Here is a 25,819-nt window from a genome sequence, read left to right as displayed (position 1 = left end):
TTAACGGTTTGGCGAAAGAAGTTCTTTAACCGGGCTTTAAGACTGTTAGTTTTTTTAATCTAAAATTTGAAACATGATAGTTAATGTCTTGTATGCGATAAGCCCAATGTGTCTGTGTCTTGCTCATTTCAGGTACTTCGAGGTTGTAAGCTAGTTTTCTTCCTTTTTATTAAAGTTTAAGCATTATGCTTGTGTATTTCATTAACCCTCTTCGGGTATAACAGAATTGCCAAACAATTTTGTAAAATATTAAAAAATCACAATATAAAAGCACAATTAAAAATATATTAACGACACTTTCGAAAACACATAGCTCAAGCTGGACATAAAATAAATTCATAGATTTTTTGAAAAACATAAATTTTTTTAAAGATTTTGTGGCAAACCTCTATAAGCAACGCCAACGAAGTTAAAATAGTTGGAGAACCACTGCCTTAGGTAAGCCGCAGCGGTATTTTTACAGCGTAGTTAGTAGAGGAATTATACATCAACCAGGTTGGGAATGTTCACAAGGCAAAAATATAGAAGAAAACGCATTTTGTGTCAGCAAAAAAGTCATGTTTTTTATTTCATATATTACTCGGCGGAATATTATTTTATTAAACTTGAAATAGTTCGACACTCGTGTACGAGGCGTCTAGTTAGTATGGGTACCAAACTTGTTAGTATAACATTCCACAGTATGCATTGCGCTTTTGAACAGGAACATAGCAAAACCCAACAAAGCGAGTTGCAGTTACGTAACTAAAACATACAAAAAAAAAAGTTCATTTAAGTGGAAAAGCATGGCCTATAGTAACCCCTGGATCCGCCTATGGATGCAATACTTGTTTATTTAACTGGAATCACAACTGTCAGGATTGCTTTTTTTAAGTCAATATAAGGAGTATTCTTAAGAGCTGCCCATCAAGGTAAAAACTACAAGCCTATATCAATCCTGTGATCGAGATTGAGTACTTTTTAAAATATTAAACAAACTATCTGTGGGCAGCACTGCCCTTTGCCCCACTAAACAACGTGCTTCGTAACGTACTTCAGTTATTTCGCAAAGCTTAAGTCACAAAAGGCATATTCCTTGAAAGAGCAATCGTTGTCGTTTTTTTTAGTTTTCGGTCAAGCAGGAAGTAGGGGGAAGTCAGACTTGGTGATGCCACTTATACACCGAGATTAAGCTTGATTTCGAGAAAAAAAACTCTGTATTATTTTACAAAACTAAATATTGGACCATTTACAATGGTATAAAGTCAATATCATTTAAACATCGGATCGGCGTTATCGGACGAGATCCGATATGTTTCTGAAACTTCTCGGGTATAACAGAATCGCCAGACAATTTAATATGAAACATTCGAAGAATTTTCGAACACAATTTATAGCATTTCAAAGATCTAAAATTGGATCACAAAAAATAAATTAAATAGTAAATTTTTAAAAAACATAGGGATTTTTAAAGACTTTGTGGCAACCCTGTATACGCATTATCGGACAACTCGAAGAGTTATCGCGAAAATAGGAAGGTCACCTATTGTAGCCCTAAAAGACCGCCTTATGTAGCCGATGATCTTCCATTTTCATGAAAGCACGCGACATCTTCCTAATAATAGAATCTTACCCGAGAGATTGTGAACCTCGCGCAGAACACTCGTGTTGTTTTCCTTGCAGTCCAGATTTACGACGTAACCTAGGATGTCGCCGTAGGAAAGGGTCGGGGCTTCCCAGGTGGCCTTCATATGCCGACCTCTAAGCTCGATGACCACCTTAGGTTCGTTGCCTGGCACTGAAAGAGAAGGTCAGTTGGTCAGTTGGTTGGATTGTCCATGTTATAGTCCACTTAAAACGCACGGGAATGCGATATAAACGGAGGAAAGTTGGGTTGTTCTTACAAGATCAAGGAGTACAGTTTTGGACAGCAGCTGACGTGGACTTCTTTTTTTTTCATGACTATGGATTTTTTTATACGCAAATCAGCGCTACGAACGTTTCAATTTTGCGCACGTTTTAAAATTTTACGATTACCTCTTGCGCTATTTATATCTTAGGCATTATAGTAGTTTTATAATTATTGGATTAATGAAATAACGCGGCTTAACTATGTTTGTTAACGTGACATCGAACTACGGAATTTTGCCACAGAAATCCTACGAAAAAACGTCTGGGTCTCAATACAGCATTATTTGTTTCGGCAATTTAAGGAAATAACCTTGTTTTTATATCTTATCTAAAAAGTTGCGGAATGTCAAGTAATAAAATAGTAAAATAGTAAAATAGCGTAGATGCCAAGCAATATAATCCGGGCCGCGGCTTATTTACAAAGTGTTTTAGACAAAAAAAAAGCTTTATTTTTTTTATTTCATAATATGAATCCATTACTGTTGTAGACATCCCCACCTAATTCTACTCTTATGAGCTTGTCAAAACAAAGATATTTGAAGATCTTTTAAACTGAATCACACGGTCCATTCGAGATCCACTTTTTTGACACGGCCCGCCAAGACATTTTCTGTTTCTTATGCTGCTCGCTGTCAAAAATAATTGCCCAATCATGATCCAGGGGTTATCAAACTTTTTTTACCGCGGACCTGTAAAATTTTTTTTGCTTCGCGTTGACCACAGTAGGCAAAAAAAGTAAAAAATGACGTCACGATACAAAAATAGATTTCATAAGTCTGCTGATCTCGGTCCAAAAATGTGAAAGTGAAATGGGGTCTAAATACTCAGTTTTATTTTCAATTAAATTAAACTGTTTTCCATGAAAAATTGATTACTAATGAAATATAGACTAATATTTCAATTAGGCCTTTATGGACTCCCTAAAACTAGTTCCTGGACCCCCAACAAAGGGGTCCATGGACCCCAGGCGTGTTTGAATGCGGGCGAAAATAGCTCCATTCGTTCAAGATAGGCTCACCTGGTTTGCCCGTCCAGAGCGAAATTGGGACACTGTACTGGGAAAATGTGCGACCGGCCACTGGTTGCTTGAAGACTACCCGCACAGAGATTTCGTACTTTGTCTTGCTGCGCATTCCTGGAACCTCCATGCTTGTGCTTGTGCTGAAGAAAACAGATCGATCGATAAAATCTTCCTTTTCGTGTAAACCGGTGGTTTCTCAAAGGGATGTGTAATAGTACCTTAAAGTTGTATATCTTTGCATTGTTATACCATTTTGAATAGTGTTTTTTTGCTGTTTGTGTTATCCCAGTGGTTCTCAAAGGGAGCCACTTGGCTCACTTAAGAAGGATTTTTTTAATTTTTTAAAAATTTCAGAGAGGAATTGGGGAGAAAAAATGAATAAAAAATAAGGTATTTAATCGGTTATAAGCAATAAAACGCTTATTTAACTGTAACGCTTGGTATTGCTATAAGTCTACTAGGCCCATAATCACTCGGGCTTGACCGGAGGTCGTGAGTTCGAACCTCACTGCAGGCTAGTTGTTTTTCTAGTCTGCCCTGCTTGCATCATTGATTGACAGATTCGGTGAAGAGTCTGCAATGGCTTTCGGTATACCATTGTTCTTGTAATACTCGAAATATGTTATTAAGCTGGAAGAATTAAGCTACGATATTGTGTACATTCTAGTTCCAAGACTACTATTAATAATAGTTCAGTGTCGACTGCATCTATCGGATGCTTAATAAACAGCGACTAAAAATTTAGTACAGTTTGGTAAACTCGGCCACAATTTAAACGAATAGACAAACAACCTTAAATTCCAGGCTATGCAGGGGTATAGAGATGTCCGATAATATCGAATCGGAGCCGATACCCCATGCGTAGTGTTAGAATCGCTACGCGTCCGATACTTGGATGATATCGGCGCCGATCTGATACCAAATTAAAATAGGAATTTCAGCCATGATTTTTTCCAAGGCCTGGAGGTTTATCTTGACTGATAAATTTAACAACCGGAGGTAACCAGACGTTTGAACTTTAAAGCAAGTTTTGGCTTAATATCTTGGAAAAGTTAACTTTTTTTTTTTTTGCTTGTGTAAGCATGGTAAAGACGCGATTTAGTGTCGAATCGGATCGCGCTACTTTGATCCAAATTACGAGGGAATCGGTGGCGAAATAAAATGTCAAATATCAGACATCACTACAATTTCATAAATAACGTTGCCAGAGAAAGTACCGGACGTTATAAAAGTTTATGTTCACCAACAACAGTAGTAAAAAAATCTTGAAAAAACATTGGTTCAGTTAACAGTTATCCAAATTTTACCAAACCGCTTTTACGGGGAGTACGATCAAACGCTTTTCCTACAACAAGAACGTCTACCACAGAGGCGGCCAACCAATCAGATACCAAGAGCCGCATTTGTTACTTGGTTAACTGCCAAGAGCAACACTTTGCACACACATGGAACGAAATGAATGGCCTACCGCTACTCCATCATACTCACTCCCACAAAGTGATCGCGCGAAAAAAGTGTATATACAATGGCCTGAGGAAAACAGTCGGGAGTCGAAATCGACAACAATCCATAACTTAACCAAAGGAAATCGAAACATTCTAAAAATTCAAAATGGCTCGCGAGCCGTATGTTGGCCACCCCTGGTCTACCATTTGACCACAAAATTTTTCTAAGTTTTAACAACACTAAAATTAGATTTAAAATTTTAAGTGAAGCGCTTTAATCTAAAATTGCCGAGCGAGAAAAAATCACGATTGAAAATAGTTCTTGTATCGCATTCCGACTTTTTGCAGCAAACGTTAAACCGCCATTTTGAGTTTTTGATGATCGAATACGCAGCCATTTTGCAGCGACGAGAAGCCATTCAATTAGACTTCCGCTCGTTAAGCCATGGATACGCAGAATTGTCACAATATGCCGTAACACGAGCCTTCTGCCCTTACATAAAAACATACGGAACATTTTAGACTGGGCGCGTAATCGCACAATTGCTGCGCATTTTTTCCCGCTTGGCGATACTGTATATTTACTAGTATACAAAAAATTCAGGCCTACAAAAAATGCTTATTTTTACTCTATTTAAGCTACAAAAATCTACATATCGATTCTTACTTTAACGATAGTAGACGACTATTTAATGTTGATAAATAACCAGTGGAAATGTAAGACCTACTCCCAAAGTAGAGTACAGAAAAAGTAAAAGCAGTAAAAGTATACAAAAAATTGCGATCAGGTTAAAATCGTATCAATAATCAAAAGAAAATACCTTTTCCTGTGTTAGTTACGGTAAAGACTACTTACAGAAGTAAAAGACAAAAATATCTATCACAAAAACAACAAGCATGTTTTTTCGCGCAGCAGCAAAATTTCTTTGAAAAAATCGAAAATAAACCATCCACTGTAAAACAGTTGAGCAAGTTTTCGCTGCAAATTAACATAAAACAAACAAAAAATAATTAAAAAACAAGATATGTGCCGAAAATAATTTTTCGGTCGATATAAAACTAGCAACATTTATAATCGAAAGACATTATTCAAAAAAAAAAATAGGCTACTTGAACGATTAAATTAGAGTTCCATTGCAAAGTAATTCACAAAAAATAACAAAAAAAACAGCAACGCACCTGTTAAAGAGCAGGGTAGTGTTGGCCGATTGACTGTCCGGGCCACTGACCGCTACGCACTTGACCTCGTAGTGGGCAATGGGCTGGTCAGGATACCATGTAGCGTGGTAGGTCCAGTGCAAGTCGGCGCCGTCGGTGCCCAGCGGTTCGGCATAGAGTTTGGGAATGGCCAGAGAGCTGGAACCTGTTAGTGTAGTAGAGGTTGGGGGTTAAAACGTTTTTAAGTGCGATCCTAAATGGGCGTCAAAAGTAAAACATTTCGTTTTTATTGCGATTTTTTTACAAATTTAACCTCGTTTTTCTTTTCGTCGATTTTAGTAAAAACATCAAAGTTTATAAAAACTAAAATGTCCTTTTTAACATACGCTTTTCGTGAGTTTGGGCATACGATACACAAGCTTTCGTAACAAAATCGGAAAATACAAAATATAACTTAATAAAATGTGCGTATTTAACTTAATTTTTCAGCCTACGGATCTCTATTTATTTCTTGTAATAATGTTGGACGCCATGAATGTTCAATACAAAAAAAAAGGTCACTGTGTTCTCGCTCTCACTAACACACACCTTTGCTTAACTAGAATTAACGTATTAATACAAGATACACACTATATGAGCTAGTAGGAAATTTGTCATTTACATTGAAGTACCCAAAAACGCCATGGTGCTGCCGATGATTTGAAAAAAGGTAGTGACTTGATTCAACCAACATTGATAGAAGCTTAGTCGCATCCGGCCATAATAATCACAACTTACGCAAAACAAATCGACACTGTAAATTCAAAAACTTTAAATACAACGTGTAGAAAGCACAACACTAAGAAAAGAGGGCGGGGTTGCCACCTCTAAACTAGTTTAAAGAATAGGAGCGTCGGTAAATCGAAGCCGTCTTCCTCTACAACTGTCAAATTTATCCATTAAAAACGTCACATTATTTAACAGGCTTCCAAACTTTTAAAAGTACGATCCAAATTTTGAATTTAACGCCTCGCTGCACAAGACACCAAAAATAATATGAAATATGTTAGTTATTAGTGAATTTAGTCGATTCTCAACAAACAGTTCAAAATGGTTTAATGGCGTTTTACTCCACTGACCTATTTACTAAAAATAAACTATTAAGCTCAAATATTGTTAAGTAATCAACTAAACTTGACTTGAACTTCATACAAACTGCTTTGATGGAAGTGACTTCAAAACAACCAAAACTGCTAATTATGCAATAATTCAGTCTATGTTTGGACGAAACCAACTTGAATAGAAAGAAAACAGTTCATAGATAATTTTTTTATTTTTTATAGATAACATTTTTTTAAACCCATTTTTGGGTCGCGACCAATACTTTGGAACCACTGTAATATAGAAGAAGCTTACCTCCTGGAAATACGGCGGTGCTAACGCTAAGGCACGAGGTGTTGTTTAATGGACTCAACACCATCAGACTGATCTTGTACATCTCGAGCGGGTCTGTGCAACAAAAGGGAAATGTTAAAGCAAAACGGCAAGCGAATAAACACGACATAGATTCGAGTTAAAAGATAATTTTTTTCGCTGCTCTATATTGTTTTGTTTGATTAGTGAAAATCGAGTTTCTTTCTTTGGTCGTCCGCCTCAAGCTCCGGTTTTATATAACTGCTTTTGCTAGGATTAAATATATTTTTTTCCGACAATGCACCACACATGTGACGCATTTAGTTTTACTTTTTACTAGGTTCAAATGATACAATTTTAGATCGAAAAGATATATACAAAACAACAAAGATTTCCCCGGTTTCACCGCTTTTGCTAGCTTAAAAAAAAAAGTTTTTTATTGCTACAACAAACCACACATGTGGCGCATTTAGTTCACTCCACTCGGCTAAAATGGTCGAATTCTAGATCAAAGAGATTTAGGCAAAGAACAAAACAAACAAGACCGCTCCGGTTTCATATAACCGCTTTTCTAGTTTGAAATAATGTTTTTTGTGACACTGAAACACGCATGTTGTGCATTTAGTTTACATTACTGGACACAAAATGAGTGAATTTTAGATATATCAGAAAATCTGCGCCACCAAAACGACTCGTACATCTGAAGCCTGATCCTAAAGGGGCTTAAAATCACACGGCGCGTCATTGGATTATATAAGCGGCGTTTTTTCGTTTTGTAACTAAAACGCCAAGGAAAATACAGGGAGACTAGGGTGGCTTGTGTTTTAAAACGGCCTAAGAATGACATTTATTGCAAATTAAAGACAGTGTTTCAAGAAAGGTCGCCGTATATGGATTAACTAGATAAGCCAGGGACCGGTAAGGTCGTCGCGCGATTAGTCTTCGAGATAACTTCGATGACAAACAGTTAGCTGTGAGTGAAAAATAGCTTTAAAAAGAGAATTCTTTTCACGGTGAGCGACAGTCCCTAATACCCGTAGGATTTCCCCTTTGCCTTTCAACATTTCGCTACCCTTTAGTACTGGCGGGATTATTTTCTTTCTTTTATTAGCCGTGTGGATTGTAGATGCCCATGGGTGGGCCATGACGAATTTACAAAAAGAGAGATAAAAAACACGCATAGGAAAAGTAGTTGCTTGTTACTTGCTTATAGACAAGTGCTTCTTAACCTTTTTGGCGACGATTGCAAAACTATGGGTTATATAACACCGTTTGGTGTTTAATTTATCTTCTTTCAGTATAGCTAGGAAAAATTATGGCTCTAACGCAACTTTAAACCAGGGCTGCAGAGTCGGTTAAAATAATCGCAAATATGCGATTTCGTCAGTCCAGAGTCTGGCTCCGAATCTACAGCCTGTATTTTTAGTCATTTACTCAAGTAAAATAAGGTGGATACTTAACAATCTACTCATAGGGGTGTCATACAATTCATCTAACCATAATACTTGGTAGGAAAACAATTCACCCTTTGCTATTACACTTTTACAATTTACAGTTTTCGGCCTTAGCAAATTCGAAACTTGGTACTGCGCATGCGCACAAAAAAAACAAATTCGAAACCGGGACTCTGGTAGTTTTACGTAGTCTTACAAAACAAACCGACTCTGTCAAGTCCCGAGTCCCAAGTATGACTTCGACTCCCTGCTTTAACAGTAAAAAATGAACCGCGCGACATTTTTCTGTAGGCGGCACAATAAAATTAAACGGCCAATATTTGCGTCGCGGCCCATTGGTAAGAGACATCGATCTGGGCTATTACGGTCGGCGACACCTATGGTTAACGATGGAGATATTTCTTCCAAAACTTTCGGCACCTACCCAGGCCTGCTACGTCACGACTGGTCAGGTTGGACGGCAGGTCTTCGCTGTGCACGAGTTCGCCGACGCGGTTTGACACCTTTAGCACGAACTTGGCAACTTTGACCTGAAAAAAAATGAAGAAAATCTGAGATTAGTTGTGCGTGGCTGTAATGTCAGCGTACAGTAGGTTATACAGCTACTACCGCATAGCTACAATTCGACAGAACGTTTCCATAGCCATAGGTTTATTCTATTTTACTTTTTCGACTTGAAATATGCACAGACCTGTACAATATAGATACTAATTCTAGTTTTCGAACTCTATGAGTTACAGCAAAATGCGGATAATTCTAATTCTAATCTATCTTGTGAATTGCCTATGTGCTCCAATTCTAATTTCAACCAAGTCTAATTTACTAAAATTGCTACTTTGTACGACAGGATTTTTAATTTTTTAGTCAAAACAAAAAACCCTGAATTAAAACTCTTCGGATGGAACGATTTGTATGTAATTTTTAACATCTGAAAAATATATGCTATGAAAAAGCCATAAAAATTCACACAAATATTTACCATCCACGTTCTTATTAAAATAATTTACGATTTAAATTATTTGAATTAAACGTAATTCTAGTTCAAATAGGAATTCGGTAATTTCAATTCTAATCTAATTTGAGAAAACTAAAAAGATCTAATTCTGTTTTTACTCTAAATTTGGAAAAACACTAAAATGCTCTACGCAGGCCAGAAGCAAAACAACGTTAAGACATTTATTTTTTTTTACCTGCGGCGAAATTTTCCACTGGATCTCCAGCGGTTGGCCGTAACCTCCTGAAGCGAATTGGGCGAATATCGTGAAGTTTTGAGCAACTGAAAAAAATGGTCAAGATAAAAATAACTTGGGATATTGTAAGAATTTAAAAAGCAATGTGAAAATAAAAAAAATGATTTAACCAACACCAGAAATCTGAATTTGTCAAAACAATTCAAAAGAAAACAAATAAAGACTTCTTCCGATTTTAGTATCCATATGTTTTAAAAAAAAAACGTTGAATGAAAGTGACCGACCTGAATAGCACGACTTGTCTTCCGCAATCTTCCACGTCTTTTCCTCCTTGGCTCTGATCTCCGGCCTCTTCTCGGAGATCCCGATCCTGGTGGCCGGGAGGACGCTGATGAAGTACTCGCGGCCCGGAGTAAGGTCCGAGAGAAGGGCGTAGAGACGCGGGAAGGAGCGGAGCCGATCGTCCACCTTCACCTCCAGCGACTTCTTGCCGCCTCCGCTCGCCTGGGTCGCGCCTTCGGTCTGCACCTCGCTGTATTCGACCTGCGCGGGTTAATAAGGTTGTTTTCCGAGAGTAGGTAATGGAGTATATGTACAACGCAATCCTTATATATATGTACAACGCAATCCTTATATATATGTACAACGCAATCCTTAAATATATGTACAACGCAATCGTTATATATCTACAAAACGATCCTTGAACACAGTGCTTATATATTAGAACAGAGTCCCTTCGGTCTGCACCTCGCTGTACTCGACCTACGCGGGTTAATAAGGTTGTTTTCCGAGAGTAGGTAATGGAGTATATGTACAACGCAATCGTTATATATCTACAAAACGATCCTTGAACAGTCTTTCATTCATTAACAAGAAAGTAGGACTTTGTCGCTTGTTTAGAGGGAGAATATTGTTATGCAGTTGAAATTGCACTGCTTGTCAAACAAATGCCATCGCCCTTGGCAAAGAAGGTTGGAAAGATTTGGTTTAAATAAAACAATAGTCCGAGTCGACCTAATAATAAAAACGTTCGTACAAAAGATAACGTTCATAGAGGGTTTTACTCTAAAGAGTCGGACTCTTATGTTTAAAAAATCGAATCTTATTGCAGAAAAATCTCAAAGTGGACGGCCTTAATCCTACGTTCCAATTTGCATTATTGAAACCGTAATTGGGTCGGATGTACACAGTAAAAGAAAGTAAAAGGGTTCACTTTCAAATTTTAAAAGATCGTTGAAAAACGATAAAACGTATAAGCAAATGTATAAAATCAGATTTTAACCAATAGGTTATATATTGCCACAAAAAAAATCGAAAAACAAAAGCGAATTTTAAGGAGTCTAACCTTGTAGTAAATAATCCTGCCACAAGATTCCCACTTGGTCGGGGCGAGCCAGCTAACGACCATCTGATGTGGACCAAGAATCGTAACGCTTTCCAGTTGAGCGTAAATCTGTGGAACTGCACAACACCATTGCTTAAGTAAACATTCATTTCTATTTTTCGGTTGTAAAACACGCGGTAAGTAACGGATGCTGTTAGCCTACATTTGGTTTGTTTCGTTGTTGTAAAAGGCGAAGATTTATCCCATTGAATAAGGAGAACCTATGTTTTATTTACAAACACGGCAGAAACTGTTTTCCAGAAGTAAAGCGTCGAACGAGCGATTGTTCGATAAAAAAATGACATTTCAAAGTTATGCGAAACTTACATTTAACTATTCACAATCAATTCAGTTTAAATCGCATTTTTTTCTAATCAGAATGTACAGTAAACTACAAATTTTCTCTGCTATTTTTTAAACGTTTAGGCTTTTCCTTGTAAAATTCGCCTAGGAGTCGCTGCGAACAAAAGTTTTAATTCAAATTCTTTGGTTTCGACTAAAAGACTAAAAATGCCGTCGGACAAAGTAAAGTAGTATTTTTGGTAAAATGATATCTTGCGAACAGGGCGGATATTCCGGGTGTTCAACCTGTTTCAGTATATATAGACGAGATAGTTTTATTATTTCATTCGAAAAGGGTGAATGAAATCTGGAGATAGATGCTGGGGGTGAACAAAACTAAAAAAGTTTAAGAAGCAATGTTCTATTTCATTGAGTTGGAAAATTATATAGTTGTCCAGGTCTGTCCGATGAACATCACTTACCACATTCGTTCGTGGTGACGCGTAAGGGCTGCGAGAGTAGAGTAAATTTTTGCTCCTCTCCCTTCCGATGGACCAGTTGTTGGATATATATGGAGTAGTTGGTGTAGCCTGTCAGCTGCGTGATGTTGTGTCTGCATCGCATGTTGTTGAAGGGACACGCCAGTATTTTGTCGACAGTATCTGTAACAACAAGACACTGGCATTACATAAGGCGAGAAGGAGGATATGGGTGGAAAACAGATTTTCACCCATTAGGTTAGAATAAACACTTCTGCCCCGGGGTGGAAATCATAAAACATACCCTACGGTTAGAATTTGTTGAACCACCTATAAGGGCAATAATTTCCACCTTTACGGTTTACAGTGTGGCACTACATAAGGTGAGAAAGAGAATACCACTGTTAAAGGGTAAGCCTAAGGTCATTTTTTTCTTTGCTTTCATAAACCCGAGACGAAAGGCGATAAAACAGTTTTCCAAGTATGCTTGACGACAGTCGTTTGAAAACTTTTTTTAGCATTAGGCACAGTGAAAATAAAATAAAATTATCGTCACGAAAAAAAATATTATCATCTATAAAACGATAAATTCATTACTTGACAATCGCCCTTCATATGCCACAAGGCAACAGGTAAATGCAATAGTGTGCATTTAAGTCTAATGATATGCTTGTCCCAATGCTTATTTGGGATGTAAATAGTTTATTTTTTAAATTATGAAAAGTCGCGCGGCACACTTTGCCATTTTTTGAAGTACGTAGTTGGGAGAATAAAAGCTACAACATACTCTGCAAAATATATATATGTTGTGGCACTGAATGTGTGAAAATTGAAATCACCTTGACCCTTGCAAGATAACTATCAACCTTAATTCCTGATCAGTAACAGCAGAATGCCCTACCAAAGGTAGCAATTCGAAGAATTCATTTAAATTAAGATATACTGACGGTACCTTTGCTGGCAAAATGTATTATAATATATCTTTAAAGATCTTTTAATAGTTTCTGACCTGGATTGTTAGCTTTGCTGGAGTATTCTACTGTCGCGTTATATGCTTGTTGATAATAGACATTATGTTTGCTGCTACATTAATTTGTTATACTGAAATTTATGTATTAAATTAATTGTTAAGAACAACATACAGGTAGAAGGTGATGCCATAACTCGGAAAAGTTAGTTAGTTAGTTGAAATATGAGTGAGCACTGAGCACAAAACATGGGTGATCTAAATACCAAATTGGTAGACTTAAGTAAACTTAGTATATAGAAGGCACGTACTGATTTTACTCGCTTTACGAGCGGGGTAAAACAATATGTAGAAGTTTCCCGCTTCTGTTTTGTTCCATGCAATCTCAATCGTTGTAGAATTCACAAAAGCAAGGCTTGGACTGTCTGGTGCTGGATATTCAATACCTATAAAAATGGCAAACTACTGCAAAACCATTTATTGATAAAAATAAAAAAAATGAAATCCAAAAGTTATTATAAATCGTTTATAGAGTGATAACACCAAAAGTGTTACTATAAAATAACGAAAAAAAAATAGGTGAAAAAGGCACATATGTGTACCCTGTAGCCTGTAGTATTAATCAGTAAGGCCTTGAATTAAAAACTAAACTTATCAAACACTTTTAAAAAAGATTATTGCTTAACTTATGAGCAGTGACTGACCAGTTATCAGTTTTATTTGCTACATGTTCGTATTTTGTAAAGAAGAATGATTTTATATGTTTAAGTATTCAATGACTTTGGAAAACAGTCTAAAGACCTTTTATCTACATCTTATTACAATTGCTTACAAACAAAAGTATTCTCTCTGCAACATACCTGACTTGACATCAACCTTTATGGTGGTAATGTTACTGCCATATTTGTTGCTGGCCACACACTGATAGTATCCTCTGCTGGCCAAGTTAAAGTGGTAGAGGTAGAGTTCGACTTTTGAATGTAGCACTGAAGGCCGCTGATATTCTAACACAAATCCGTCTTTTTTGAGACTTGAAACTGCAAAAGTGAAAAAGCAAATTGGAGAATTACACATATAGTAAAAATAGACCACCATTGGTTAAATTTTTTGACACTTTAAAGTTTGTATTGCTAAATGAAATGATTACTAGCAAGCAAATTAAATTCACAAGTAAGTGCAGATTACAAGCTTAAGAGAAGTTAAGGAATTTTATTGTCCACAATTTCATTTAACTAAAATATAACATTTTCCTACTTGACTTTGCATTTAGTTTATACATACCAGGTATTCCATTTTTTGTCCACATAACGGAGGGCTTGGGGTCACCACGTCCCTCACAAATAATTCTTGTATTACTAGCAAGAGCTAAGTTATAAGTTCCATTTATTAACACCATCTTCGATGTGACAACAGCTTGAGGTTTTGCTAAAAACGAGAAAATCTTATTTGAATTTTTTTAGATCATTGTACATCAAAGGGGTAATAGTACTATTAAATAAAACAATTCATGTCACTTTTAGGTATCAATGGAAATATGTTTTTTAATTAGTAAAATGTATCACATCTAAAACTTCAACTGTCACAACGTTAGACGCAACATAAAATCCTATTACCACTAAAAGCAAAATAAACACACCTAACCATATCTAGCCATTAACAATAACTTTACATTTGTTTATGATATGCTGTTTTACATAGTTCCTGAGAGCGATGTATATCCATGTCTGTCAATTGGAATGTCATAGTAGATTAAATTGCAATCATTGTTTTTTCAAGTGTGAATTTAAGAGGGCAACAATGGGCATTGGGCAACGACCAATGGTTACTGTAAATTAGGCTGTAAGGAATTTTGGGAGGTGTCCTCAACAAATAGAAGTGCAGCCAGCTTTATCAAATGCTTCACTATTGGTCAACTTACAATATACAGTAACTTGCACTGTTCGACTTATATGAGTAAGACCATCGCTGGCATTGCAGGTAATGAGGCCAGAGCTAAACTCTTTAGTCGCATGAGGTATAATTAGGTTGCCGTTGGACATGGTACAAGATTTCAAAGGTTGACAATAAGATGTTCCATCTGAAAACAAAACGGAAACTACTTTATCAAGAGAACTGGAGTTTGACGATAGAGCAAACCAGTAGCAAAGAAGCAAATCTTATATTTAGTGCCTAACCAGGCTTGGACTCCTCATACAACTAACTAAATATTGGAATCATACACCTAGCCAAACATTGGAATCATAAATTTAAGTAAAAAAACTTATGTCAGTATGCAGAATCCAAAATTAGTGCTTCAATACTTTTGAATGCAACTGATTTTGGAGGCCCATAATGGCCATAACACCAGCTGGCTCCAAGCCACTATATGACATTTCATGCGGCAAATCTGAGGGTACAAAAATTTTACTTATTTGATGACAGGTAACATGTGTAACAGTTTAGTTTAGTTGAGGCAGAAAAAAGAGTTTTAACGATACACATCATTACAGTCATAGCAAAAGATAAACCCACTATAGAATTACAATAATCCAAAACAAAGATAAAGAAAATATGTCTAACAAACTGCATGCTAAACAGTTTTACATCAAACTTGAAGGCAGTACCTTTTCTCTCCCACTTGTAAGTAACTCTTTTGTCATGGGATGAGGCTAAACATTCAAGAAATAATACCGATCCTTCTTCCACCTCTACAGAACTTACACCTGCTCCGGGAACCCAAGACAGGTGCGATTTTTCAACTAAACAACAAGATAGAAAAGATTAATATATTTTTTGACCCAGTTTGGAAATAAAACAACCATGGTCATAGGATGGGGTAAAAACTTATCCACCCAGCACTCTCTAAAACCAGGGTTCTCTTTTTGGTGTACACAATCAAAAAATATTTTGGATTTGCATAGAAAACGGTCAGCATTAAATTTTTAGAGATAACATAATAAATTGGCGTCAAAAACAGTTAGACCAGTAAACATATTTTAAATTGAAATGAAGTCTAAATACATTCAAGAAAGCCTTTTTATTTTAAATTAGATTGTTTTCTTTTAAAAAATGATAATTTCCATTTGTCGAATTATACACCAAGATATTAATCAGGCCACATGGTATTTCCCTTTTTTCCCTATAAGTATTTTATGAATCCCCAAAGGGGTCCACGAACTCCAGTTTAAAAGCCCTGTTCTAAAATCAAGTACACTGCACAAAATTGTGGGTATTTATTGTCATAAATTTAAATCTATTTTGCAAAAAGATTTCTAAGCTAAATCAATGAGCAAAAAACAGTTAAAAGACAGGAATTTGTGAGCAAAAAACAGGTATTTTGTAAGCGGGAGTCTTAACTAAAGTTTGCTACACCAACCTCATGACGAGCATACAAAGTTCCCAAACTTAAGACTGAGAAAATTCTTTAGGTTTGAAATACATAAACTTTATAACAAATGTCGATATTGTTGTTCGAAGCATTAACAATTTCTTTGAAATGTTAAGCAATTTAGTTGTACAAAAACGCAAAAATTTAGCTTTGTTGAGAGTGCAATAAAACTTTGGTTTGGTGGGTGAAAAAAAAACAAATGCTTACCTCTGCTTGTTGTAATAGTTAACTGTGCTTGTTGGCTTGTCGCAGCACCGATCAAATTTGTGGCATGGCAGTCATAAGAACCAGAATCAGAGGTTGTGACATTGAGGATTTGGAGAACGCCGTCAGGTAGTAATAAATACCTATCGAGTGTATTGCAATGTTTTTGTTTGAGGCTTTTATGGTCAAGGACTCTTGAAGAGTCAAAAGGAGGCAGTTAGAGCAAGGCATGACTCATTTTGGTTATGTAATGTGTCCCTTAAATTTATGATAAGAATAAATAATGCCATGTCTTACAAAAATCATTTAAAAAAACCTTGAATTTTTTTACAGCACTTTTACCTTAATAGTATACAAGAATTAAGACATGGAGAAAAATTTAAACTAGCTAAGCATAATTTATAACAAATAGTGTCTTTTTGGTTTGTTTAGAGATTTTTTGGAAGTATATTAACTGGATGAATGAAAAGAAACGGCAAGAAAGCACACTTTCTTTAATAATACTCATAGTAGCAATCACAAAAGTGCTGCAGCTTTATCCTAGTATACAAGAATTAGGACATGGAAAAATTTAAACCAGCTAAGCACAATTGATACTTAATAGTATCTTTTTTGTTTTTTTATAGACTTTTGGGAACTATATTAACTGGAAGAACCAAAAGAAACGGCAAGAAGGCACACTTTCTTTAATAATGCCCATACAGAGCAATCACAAAACTGTTGCTGCAGAACACGTGCGTTTACCTTTGGCTTGGAGGTAGTTTTATTTGATTTAAATGCCATGCATATTTGGAAGGTGGTTGTGCGTGGCTGTGACAAACGAAGCGAACAGATTCCCCTTCGACAATGCTTTTTGAGGTAGGATGAACACTGAATGATGGACCAACTGCAAAGAAAAGGGTTTAAATGTAGTTAACATTCACCACTGGCATTAACTTAGTTAAAAAACACTTGACAGGTTAAGATAGGGTAAAACTAGTAAAACCACTTGTGTTTTAGAAAGACAAAATGCTTTTTGGGGTAGGATGAACACTGATTGAAGGACCAACTGCAAAGAAAAAGGTTTAAATGTAGATAACTTTCACTGCTATTAACTTCGCTATTAAAAAATTGACAGGTAAAGATAGGACAAAAAGAGTGAAACAACAGGTGTGTTATAGAAAGACGAAAATCTGACGGGATTGCATCTGAAGGTGGGAAGTATTCAACAATTCTTTCAACGCTTAACAGCTGAAAGGCTTGTCGCGCTCTAGTGCTCTGCAGCGCCACCGCGTGAGTGGGAGTCCAGCAAAGCAGTCAGTACTTTGAAGGGGGTGACAGTTCAGCAGTGGTGGCATTGGCGGGCCTCTGGCCTTACAAGCGCAGAGAGCAAAGTAAACCACACGTCGCTGTGGTTCTGCGAGTAAAAGTGGCAAGACTGGAGGACAGCAATGACGCGGTGCGCCACTACGCAGACAGAAGACCGTTGTTTTCCGTTTTCGAGCGCGAGCAATTTTCTCGCACGATGCGAGGAATGTTACGTTCGAGGCCCGCGCTTTCAAGTGTTATAAGGTTGAAACCGCGCCTAGCTGGGGAATGAGTGCGCGCTGTGCGACAAAGAAAGACTTTAAGTCGTGAGATTGCCGCCTTACACAAGATTGCGGTCTCGACGGGGGGCGGCAATTAGTGCGGCGCGAACTTACCGTAGTCGCGTCCGAAAAAGCGCAACGCCAACAGCAGCAACTAGTCAAGGACGGACACAAGACACTGGCAAATCAGAAAAAAGCGGCGCGGTTGACTGGCGAGCCGCACACAGGCCACAGGGCGCCGTCGCCGCGGTTAAAGCACAAGGACCAGAAGCCAGATTATACGGGCGGTTTTTGCTCGCTCGGTCACACACAAGCAAGCCCCAAGCGCCGCAGAAGAGAAGCGCAGAAGGCACTTGACTGGAGCACGCACACACACGCCCAAGCGCGCGCGCGCGCACGTATGCACACACGCGCAAGCTAAGCGAAACATTCGGAGGGCGGTGCGGACGACAAGAGAAACTTGCCGCTGGATAGAATATGGCGATACACAATGGCGGACGGCGGCCGAGCATTAGCGCGTAGCGTGTTCTCTCTATGGCCGCAAAGACAAAAACAAAGCGGTCGGCGGCCAATAATGCATAGACCGAAGTTTCGCGGTCAAACGCTTACGCTTTTGGCACAAGTCAGGCGGTACGTAATCGGTCACTGCTGGCCGCTTGTGGCGTGTTCGCTTTTCTTGTCCAGTGCAAGAGACTCAAGTGGCACGAACGCATGTATGTGTGTGTGTATGAGTATGTGAGGCTTTCGGAGGCTACATCCTTATGCGAGCGCGGGGGGAGGGTCAATTGTCGCTTTGGTCAACACAAAACCCGCGACTGGAAAATTTCTGGTTATTCTAGGCGAGCGAGCGCGGGCCAGCGTCCGTGGCGAAAAAAACGCGCGGCTGAGTGGACAAGAGTTTGTTTGTAATGAGGGATTCGAGATGGGCGAGAGAGAGAAGGGCAAGAGGAAAGGAGAAGGCGGGAGCGCGCGAGAGAGGGCAGAGCAGCAGCGATCGTTTAAAGAAACGCGAACGGTGCTGGTCAAACGAGAGGAGAGCGAAAAGAGAAAGGCGTCGGCGACGAGGCGAAAATAGTTGAGAGATGGAGTGTTTTGGAGCGCGTGTTAAAGTAAATCTAGAGTCGGCGCGCTCGGGCTATTGCCGCTGCTCGGCTTGGATAGCGCGGTCGGTCGCCGTTTCGCGACTGGCTAGGGCTCCTGCCGATAGGCCGCTGCAGGAATCACGAACTGCTCTCTCTGTTGGCCGAGCGCAACAGACAAGCGACATTGTTTGTTTGCACCCCGTCGGGTTCGCGCATTTCGGACGAGCAAAACGGGGCGGACAAAACAACTGAGCGACGCGAATACTAAGCGGCCTACAAAGTGGACAGCAGCTTTGGATAATAAAGGCCTTGGCTTGAAGAGGACAAACAAAACAGCAAACGAACGAAATCGCGCTTCTATCGGTTTCGCCATTCGGCTAGGCGCCTCGTGGCCAAGCGTGGTCAGGCGCGCGCGCAAAGCACACACGCGCTTAGGCCAACCGCGCGCGCGCGTATGCGCAAACGCGCAGGCGGGCGACTGACCGTTTTACGGGCTTTGGGGGCTAGGGACTGCAAGCACTTAACGAAAACCCGATCGCACGCGAAAAGTGCTGACAAGTGGACGGGGATGGTCTCACCCCCAAACCCCCAAAGGGGCGCCTCTCTGCTCGGCCAACGGTACCGGACAACACCGGAGACGAGTTTTAAGACCCGTGGAAACGCATCTGCGCCGCCTGTATTTAGTTAGCCACTGCCACATTCCTGCGCTTTTAGACAAAGGTCGAGGCTGTTGTTACTGCGCTTGCTTGCTACTGCTGCTGATGTCCACTCAGGCTGGAAAGACGGAACCACGAACGAATGTAGCGCAACCCTAAACCGTTATCGCCGTTTCGTTGCGAGATCACTGTGTTGGTGAGCTAATTTCGGTTTTATGGACCCTTCGCGTTTTAAGGTTCTGGGAGTGGGCACGGTTTAAAAAACAATGTAAATCTTCATCAAACATTTCATAACAAACCGTTTTTTTTTCTTTTGTCTCGTCGCCACGAAAAAAAAGGCGAAAACCGGCACGAGGAAATTTATTACTATCATAACGATTACGATTCATTCAAATCACGTCATTAGTGTTTGTTTTTAAAATAAAGTTGTTGGCGTCTGGTAATTTGAAAATATTTACGGCGAGAATAATTTTGGTCGAAGTGTGCGGCTCTTGGCCGAAATGCAGAGAGAAAAATGCAAACAGCGAAATGATATTCGCACATAGGGCTCTTATTAATATCTCGACAGCATCTATTTTTAGATCGCTCACAACGAAACGAACCCAAAACGGAAATAATAGCAATGTGAACACAATTAGCCGTCACTGTTAGGCACAAAGAAGCAAACGATTAACGTCTGGCCATAAGCTATGTAGCACTCTGCTACTAATAACAAACCATTTGTCACATTCGCGAAACAGGTGTGGATTTGTTGTGCGACGCTTTCATCGTAAGCGTGAAAATACATATTAAAAAAATATTTATTTTTGGCATATGCAATAAATGCAAAGAGCTGGGTTTTTAATGTTCCCATTCCGGTATCTGACCTTTGACGGGAAATAATGTTTGCAACAACGCCGCGCATATTTTTTGGAGTGCGCGCAAGTTTCGTTAAAAAAAACATGCGAATACGACTGCCCCAAGCAAAATTTGTAGCCGGTTATTTATCAACGCGGCCAGATTTGCGCTAGTGGCAGCAAAGTACACGTGCGCCTTTTGTTTCGTGAAAAGGGTCCAACGAGCGAGCGGCCGCTGATGCGTGATCCTTGTGGAATTTTTACTGAAAACTAAGGTTGTAATTATTCGATTGGTAGGCTCTACTACAGTGGTTCCTAAGCTTTTTCGCTAACGCAAGCCTGCATAAGTGATATAAATCAAAAACAGCTCCTCTGGTAATTTTAATTCTTTACCAACGTTTCGGCAACCAATGAGAAGCTGTTTTTTGATTTATATTACTATTTACAGAAGTGAAACCTATCAAATAATACGGTCGCGTGCGTGGCAGGTATTTTAAGCACGCAAGATCGTCGTATTTTGTGGTTTTAAAGGCGGCACTTTGCAGCACCCCGACAAATCCACAATAAAAGTATATTAGGTACTTCAAAGAGACCAGGGGGAGGGGGGGGGCAAATATTGCTGATTTTATGTTTCCTTTACTTGCTTTCTGCGATAAACTAAACACGATGCCTAAAGTGCACGGCTAATTTTTTAATGGCGCACGCGTATTTCAGAAAGCCTGCGGAATTATGGGCTAGCAGGAAATTCCACGAACAGACTTGCGAAACGCAGCCATCCATATATACTGGATTTTGGCGCTTTTTTTAAGCAGAAAAACGATTTCGGTGGCTGCGCCTGCAAGCCATATTCATGCTGGTGAAAGTTCAAAGCAAGAGTAAGGAGAAAAAACGCGTTTTCGGTGTTAAGAAATCTAATTGATATACGGGACAATTGTTTGGCGCGTAGAATCTATTTCGGACGATGCGACCTTGTTGGTACAGCGTACAAAGCGTTTGTTTTTAGTATTAACTTATTGGCATGCAAGCAACCAAAAGATATACCCGAATGGTTTTAACATTAAGTTTAAATTATGTTTAAATTTGGGATAGATATGGAGAGCTACTGCCTACGGACAACCTTAAGAGCATGAATCCAACGAGGGAGGGAAGGCTCAGGTGTACTGGGTATAGAGGGCCTCATGAAGCAGCCTTTATTTATTTTTTTATTTTATTTTTTAACTAAAAGTAAAAGTAAAGTAAAGGGGTAGTGGCTTAGTTCTTCCCATTGGCCAAAAAGGAGGCCGGAAATGCCTGAAGTGTAAGGGTTTAGGCCCAGTCCTCAGGACAACCATTTCCAAAGGGAGATGGTGCCGCCACTTGGAGGTAGGGCTCAAGTTATAACTGCGCATCGGCAGAAGGTCAACATTTTTTCGCCGTTTTGTTTATGGTGTAGCGTAGGTAATAGGTAATAATAGTAAGTGTCAGTAAGGTAATAATTTTAGTATTTTACTGGCCCCCCAAAAAAACAGTGCTACCCAGGGAAAAAATGCCAGGACACAAGCCCCACAGTGATCCGGTTAAAGACCACCGTCAGGTAAGTATGAAACAGCCTTGATAAAAAACGCATTGCGTCCAGCGATAACAGCTAGTCCGTGGTCTTCACGAATACAGCGCCTATACCTAAGGACAAGCTAGCGAACCGTGCGGCCGGACAGCACTGTCCTGCTGGTTAGAGAGCAAACGAGAGGCGTGAGCGCGCCGCTCAGCCGCCGCTTACTGGCCGACGACGATTATTTTCTCTACCAAGTGCTCTTGAAGAGCGACCGCACCACGCACACGCGTCCATTGCGCGGCGATCAACACCCACATTCCCACAAACAGGCAGCACAGGGCACAGGGCGAGCGAGCATATCGCTGTTTGGGTCCCGCGTGTACAAGTCCGCTGTCCAAAGAAACGGCCGCCGCCCTGCCGTAAATATTTCCTGCGGGGCGATAGCTTTTTCGGTCGCTTGCAAGTTTGTCGGCTTGTTTGTTTGTCGACCGGATAACGCGCGGCCGTTCAATTTCCTTCAACTTTTTTTGGGCTATTATGCTTTACGCTTCGCCTGTACTGCGATGGGCAATTTTACGCTGCCCAGTTATGAACATTTTGGTTAGCTTTTAAGCAAATCAATCGCTATCCAAAACAAGCAGGTTGCCGTTTTCAAAAAGACTTCCAAATAGGCAATAATGTAAAAACTTTGCAAAAACAAAAAATCGAATATCGGGATCTCGAGCAACGTGTCAGATCGGTGTAAAAATGTGAACAAAATAACAACAATCCCTAATAATGTTTAGCGATCAGTTGCAACAACACTTTTAGGAGAAGTATAATTTTTAAATATTCTCCACTATTTATCTTACTATTTCCCATTTTAATGCATTTTATAAAAAGCGTTTTAGTGTTTTCTCTCGGGTTCGAAGTAAGGCTCAAGATAAAAAGGCCCAAAACGCTTGGTTTACATTCTGAAAAAGATACGCAATGTTCTGAAAGAAATTGTTTAGCGTCGCTATGAAGCCTAAAGAACACGTGTACCGAAGTTTACTTAGTCTGTTCACGGCAACGCAAGCAAAAGGTGAAAAACGGATACATTTACACATTTAAATGATATCAAAAGACGTTGTGTTTGTCAATTCAAAAACAACAACCTCAGAATACAGAATAACAAAGAGAGCACCACAGAAAAGCTTGGTGGGAAAAACTAGCTACCAGGGAAATCAACATGGTTCAAAAAAAAAAACGTTGAGCTTTGAGGCCCGTAGAGGTAAAGCGGGAGATTTAGATGGAAATCAACTAGTTTTATCGTGCAACCTACACAGGTGCTGTTCTCGCTTTTGTCCCGTTGTTATTGCAACGCATCTCTTTTAGGCTTTCGCCGTGAACGAACCGCGGTAGCGACCTCGGAAGCTTTGTCCCATTGGAAGTGACTTGAAACATTACAACGTCACAGAAAAGGGGAGACGGCCAGCGTTTATGTTTGCCGGGTGCCACTTTAAAATTGAAAAATGATTGATAGCGAACCCGCACTTATTTCGATTTCGATGACGAGCAAGTGCAGTTTAGAGGAAAGGGCATTTAAACGTGGACTGACTGTCAGCTGTTGGTAATCTAACTTTTGATTTTGCCAATCGCTGCGCTGGTTGTCCATTAAAAAAATGTAAATGTTTTTGAAACAAAACATGAAAAAATTTTCATTTGCAAAACCTAGTTGATACTGTGCAGGCGCAACCATCGCACTTGAATGCAATCACTGTTGAAAACAAATTGGAATTTTTGTGTTCGTTCGTTTCATAAATTCAAATTTATTTGTTTAACTAAAACTTCCTAAAGGCAATTATATCACAACAAATTGTGGTGCACATGTGTAGCCACATTTTTTCTTGGATTGTGTATAATTCACGAATATTCGCCCAAGTTACTTTGTTCCAGCCGTGTTATTCGTATATGACAAAAAATGGGGTCGCAATGTAAATTCTGATTTCATTTTATTCAAATTGGGGTCACTTGATAAAAAGGTTAAAGACCACTGTGTTAAGGTAACGACGTTCCGTTTACATGTACTTAACAAGAGCACTTCCAACAGTTGCTCCTGTCAGGTTATTAGTTCAAACAATCGTGCGTCGTACAGTTTTAAATCGGGCGTCCTTTGCTTTTCCTTGTAAAAAAGCAAGGTATACAGTTTAGGACGGAAACGTAAAAAGGTTGAGAGGTCGTGTGCCATGTGAGAGACCTAACCGGGTGGACAGAAGGTAAGACTTAAATGCTAGGCGTCTACGCGTCTACAAGTCGGACATACGATCGGACCAACACCGTGGACACTCAACAAAAAAAATCTCAAACCATTGTTTACGACTAAGGATGTGGAAATGCCGGAGCCAAAAATTTAGATAGCTCCCATAAAAACTAAAATCTGATTAATCGGCATATTCGTAGTATCAGGCGCCGCAAACCAAAATATACATTGCTAATTTTGGTGGGAAATATCTACTTAAACTATTTCTGATATTCGGGGGGAGGTGGATGATTTGGAGGCCTACGAAAAGCGGTGGGTACTGTGGGAACGGCGCTTCCCTACCCACGTGGCGCGACGGAGGCTTATAACTCCCTAACAGCGATCGACAAGCAGAAACTGCTGACAAATGTTTGGATTCCATGCATATACAACCCTTTTATATAACACACTCTTTCACAATAGAAGGGATAAACGTTTTGCAGCGATAACGCTTATTGGTTCATGACCTTAGCAATTAATTTAACGTGATTTCTGTATTTACAGTAAGCAGATCTCGACTTTGCATTTGTCTAGGCAAAAATATCCCTGTTCTTGGCAACGCCGATTTCGATGTATAAACGTGTCAAGGATATGATGCTGTAAGCATGGGTCAATCATTACGTAAAGTACGAAATGTAAAAGGTAATACCAGAATGTGGGGCAAACGTTTTCGGGGGTAAAAGCGAAATGTATCGGTGTTATAAAGTCTTTAATCGTATCCTTTTAAAACAGACACTATGAAGGCCCATCCAAACTTTGAAAAACGGAATTTGACAATTTGAATTTTTTTGACAAATTTTGACAATTTGAAATCTCTTACCGTACAAAACAAGTTGGCATTCTCTGCTCAAAAGCGACTGGCCTTGTGCGGAGACAGAGCACTGGTACTTCCCCGCGCTGGCTCCGCTGGCCTTGGGGATGAGGAGCGAACCGTTGGGCAGAAGGAACGGATAAAAATCGTCTTGGGAGCCGGGCGGCGCGGCCGTCAGGACAGTGGACGCCGGCGACCACGGCGTTGATGTGCTTGCGCCTCTGTAACGGTCACGTCTTTGCTTTTGCTGAGGTAATTCCTTACTAGAAGGTTGGAGGTCTGCGATAGGCGGCGATACAACGGCGGCGGCGTTACTATTGTTACTTTTCGAAAGTGAAGGAGCGAACGAGGTGTTGTTGTCGACGGGCGCACTCGAGCGTGAACGCTCACGTGACCGCAGCAGCCGCTCGGGCGTGACGGCCTGACCGTCCTTGTACCATCTGACGTCAACGCCAAAGTCGGGACTGGCTTGGTAGCCTTCGCAAGGCAGTAACACTGACTGTCCGATTTGCGCGCCCAGCGTCCGCGGCGGCTGCCGCACGAATCCAATTGCAGGTAGGGGCTTGACCACCACAGTTTCACTTGGTTCTTGACCTGGCAAAGGAAATCGAAATGTTAGTGGAGATAAAGTACCCGTGAAACTACAATTGTCCCCTGTATCTTTTATTAACTGGCGGGATAGGATTCACTTTTTGGGGCTAAGCACTATTCTTCAGTTTTTTTTTAGAAAAACATAGGTAACGATGGCTTATTAACTGGGGTATCTTGACTTACGCTTCGGGACGAAAGTTAAAGAGTGGAAGTCGAGGTGAAGGGGTTGATTGTTTCGGTTAGTGCACAAC

The 25,819-nt window shown here is 39.7% G+C and overlaps 1 protein-coding gene across 1 annotated transcript in view; it reads right to left on the bottom strand.

Moving 5' to 3' along the window:
* LOC146166814 (protogenin A-like) overlaps positions 1–25,819 on the bottom strand; it is a 42,037-nt gene extending 16,218 nt beyond the window's left edge. Inside the window, exons 1-17 of the mRNA XM_083385026.1 lie at positions 24,987–25,819; positions 16,978–17,119; positions 16,237–16,376; positions 15,266–15,400; positions 14,581–14,739; positions 13,944–14,087; positions 13,523–13,699; positions 12,974–13,108; positions 11,699–11,878; positions 10,896–11,011; positions 9,835–10,093; positions 9,551–9,636; positions 8,785–8,890; positions 6,910–7,002; positions 5,536–5,719; positions 2,909–3,051; positions 1,613–1,777 (exon numbers count right to left, since the gene is read on the bottom strand). Of these exons, the coding sequence (XP_083241152.1) occupies positions 1,613–1,777; positions 2,909–3,051; positions 5,536–5,719; positions 6,910–7,002; positions 8,785–8,890; positions 9,551–9,636; positions 9,835–10,093; positions 10,896–11,011; positions 11,699–11,878; positions 12,974–13,108; positions 13,523–13,699; positions 13,944–14,087; positions 14,581–14,701 (1,909 nt within the window). The 5' untranslated portion in view covers positions 14,702–14,739; positions 15,266–15,400; positions 16,237–16,376; positions 16,978–17,119; positions 24,987–25,819. The remainder of the gene's footprint in view (positions 1–1,612; positions 1,778–2,908; positions 3,052–5,535; positions 5,720–6,909; positions 7,003–8,784; positions 8,891–9,550; positions 9,637–9,834; positions 10,094–10,895; positions 11,012–11,698; positions 11,879–12,973; positions 13,109–13,522; positions 13,700–13,943; positions 14,088–14,580; positions 14,740–15,265; positions 15,401–16,236; positions 16,377–16,977; positions 17,120–24,986) is intronic.

Source organism: Ascidiella aspersa, chromosome 1 (genome assembly GCF_963924565.1).
Source record: "Ascidiella aspersa chromosome 1, kaAscAspe10.2, whole genome shotgun sequence".
Classification (NCBI taxonomy): domain Eukaryota; kingdom Metazoa; phylum Chordata; class Ascidiacea; order Phlebobranchia; family Ascidiidae; genus Ascidiella; species Ascidiella aspersa.
This window is presented reverse-complemented; position numbering and strand designations above follow the sequence as displayed.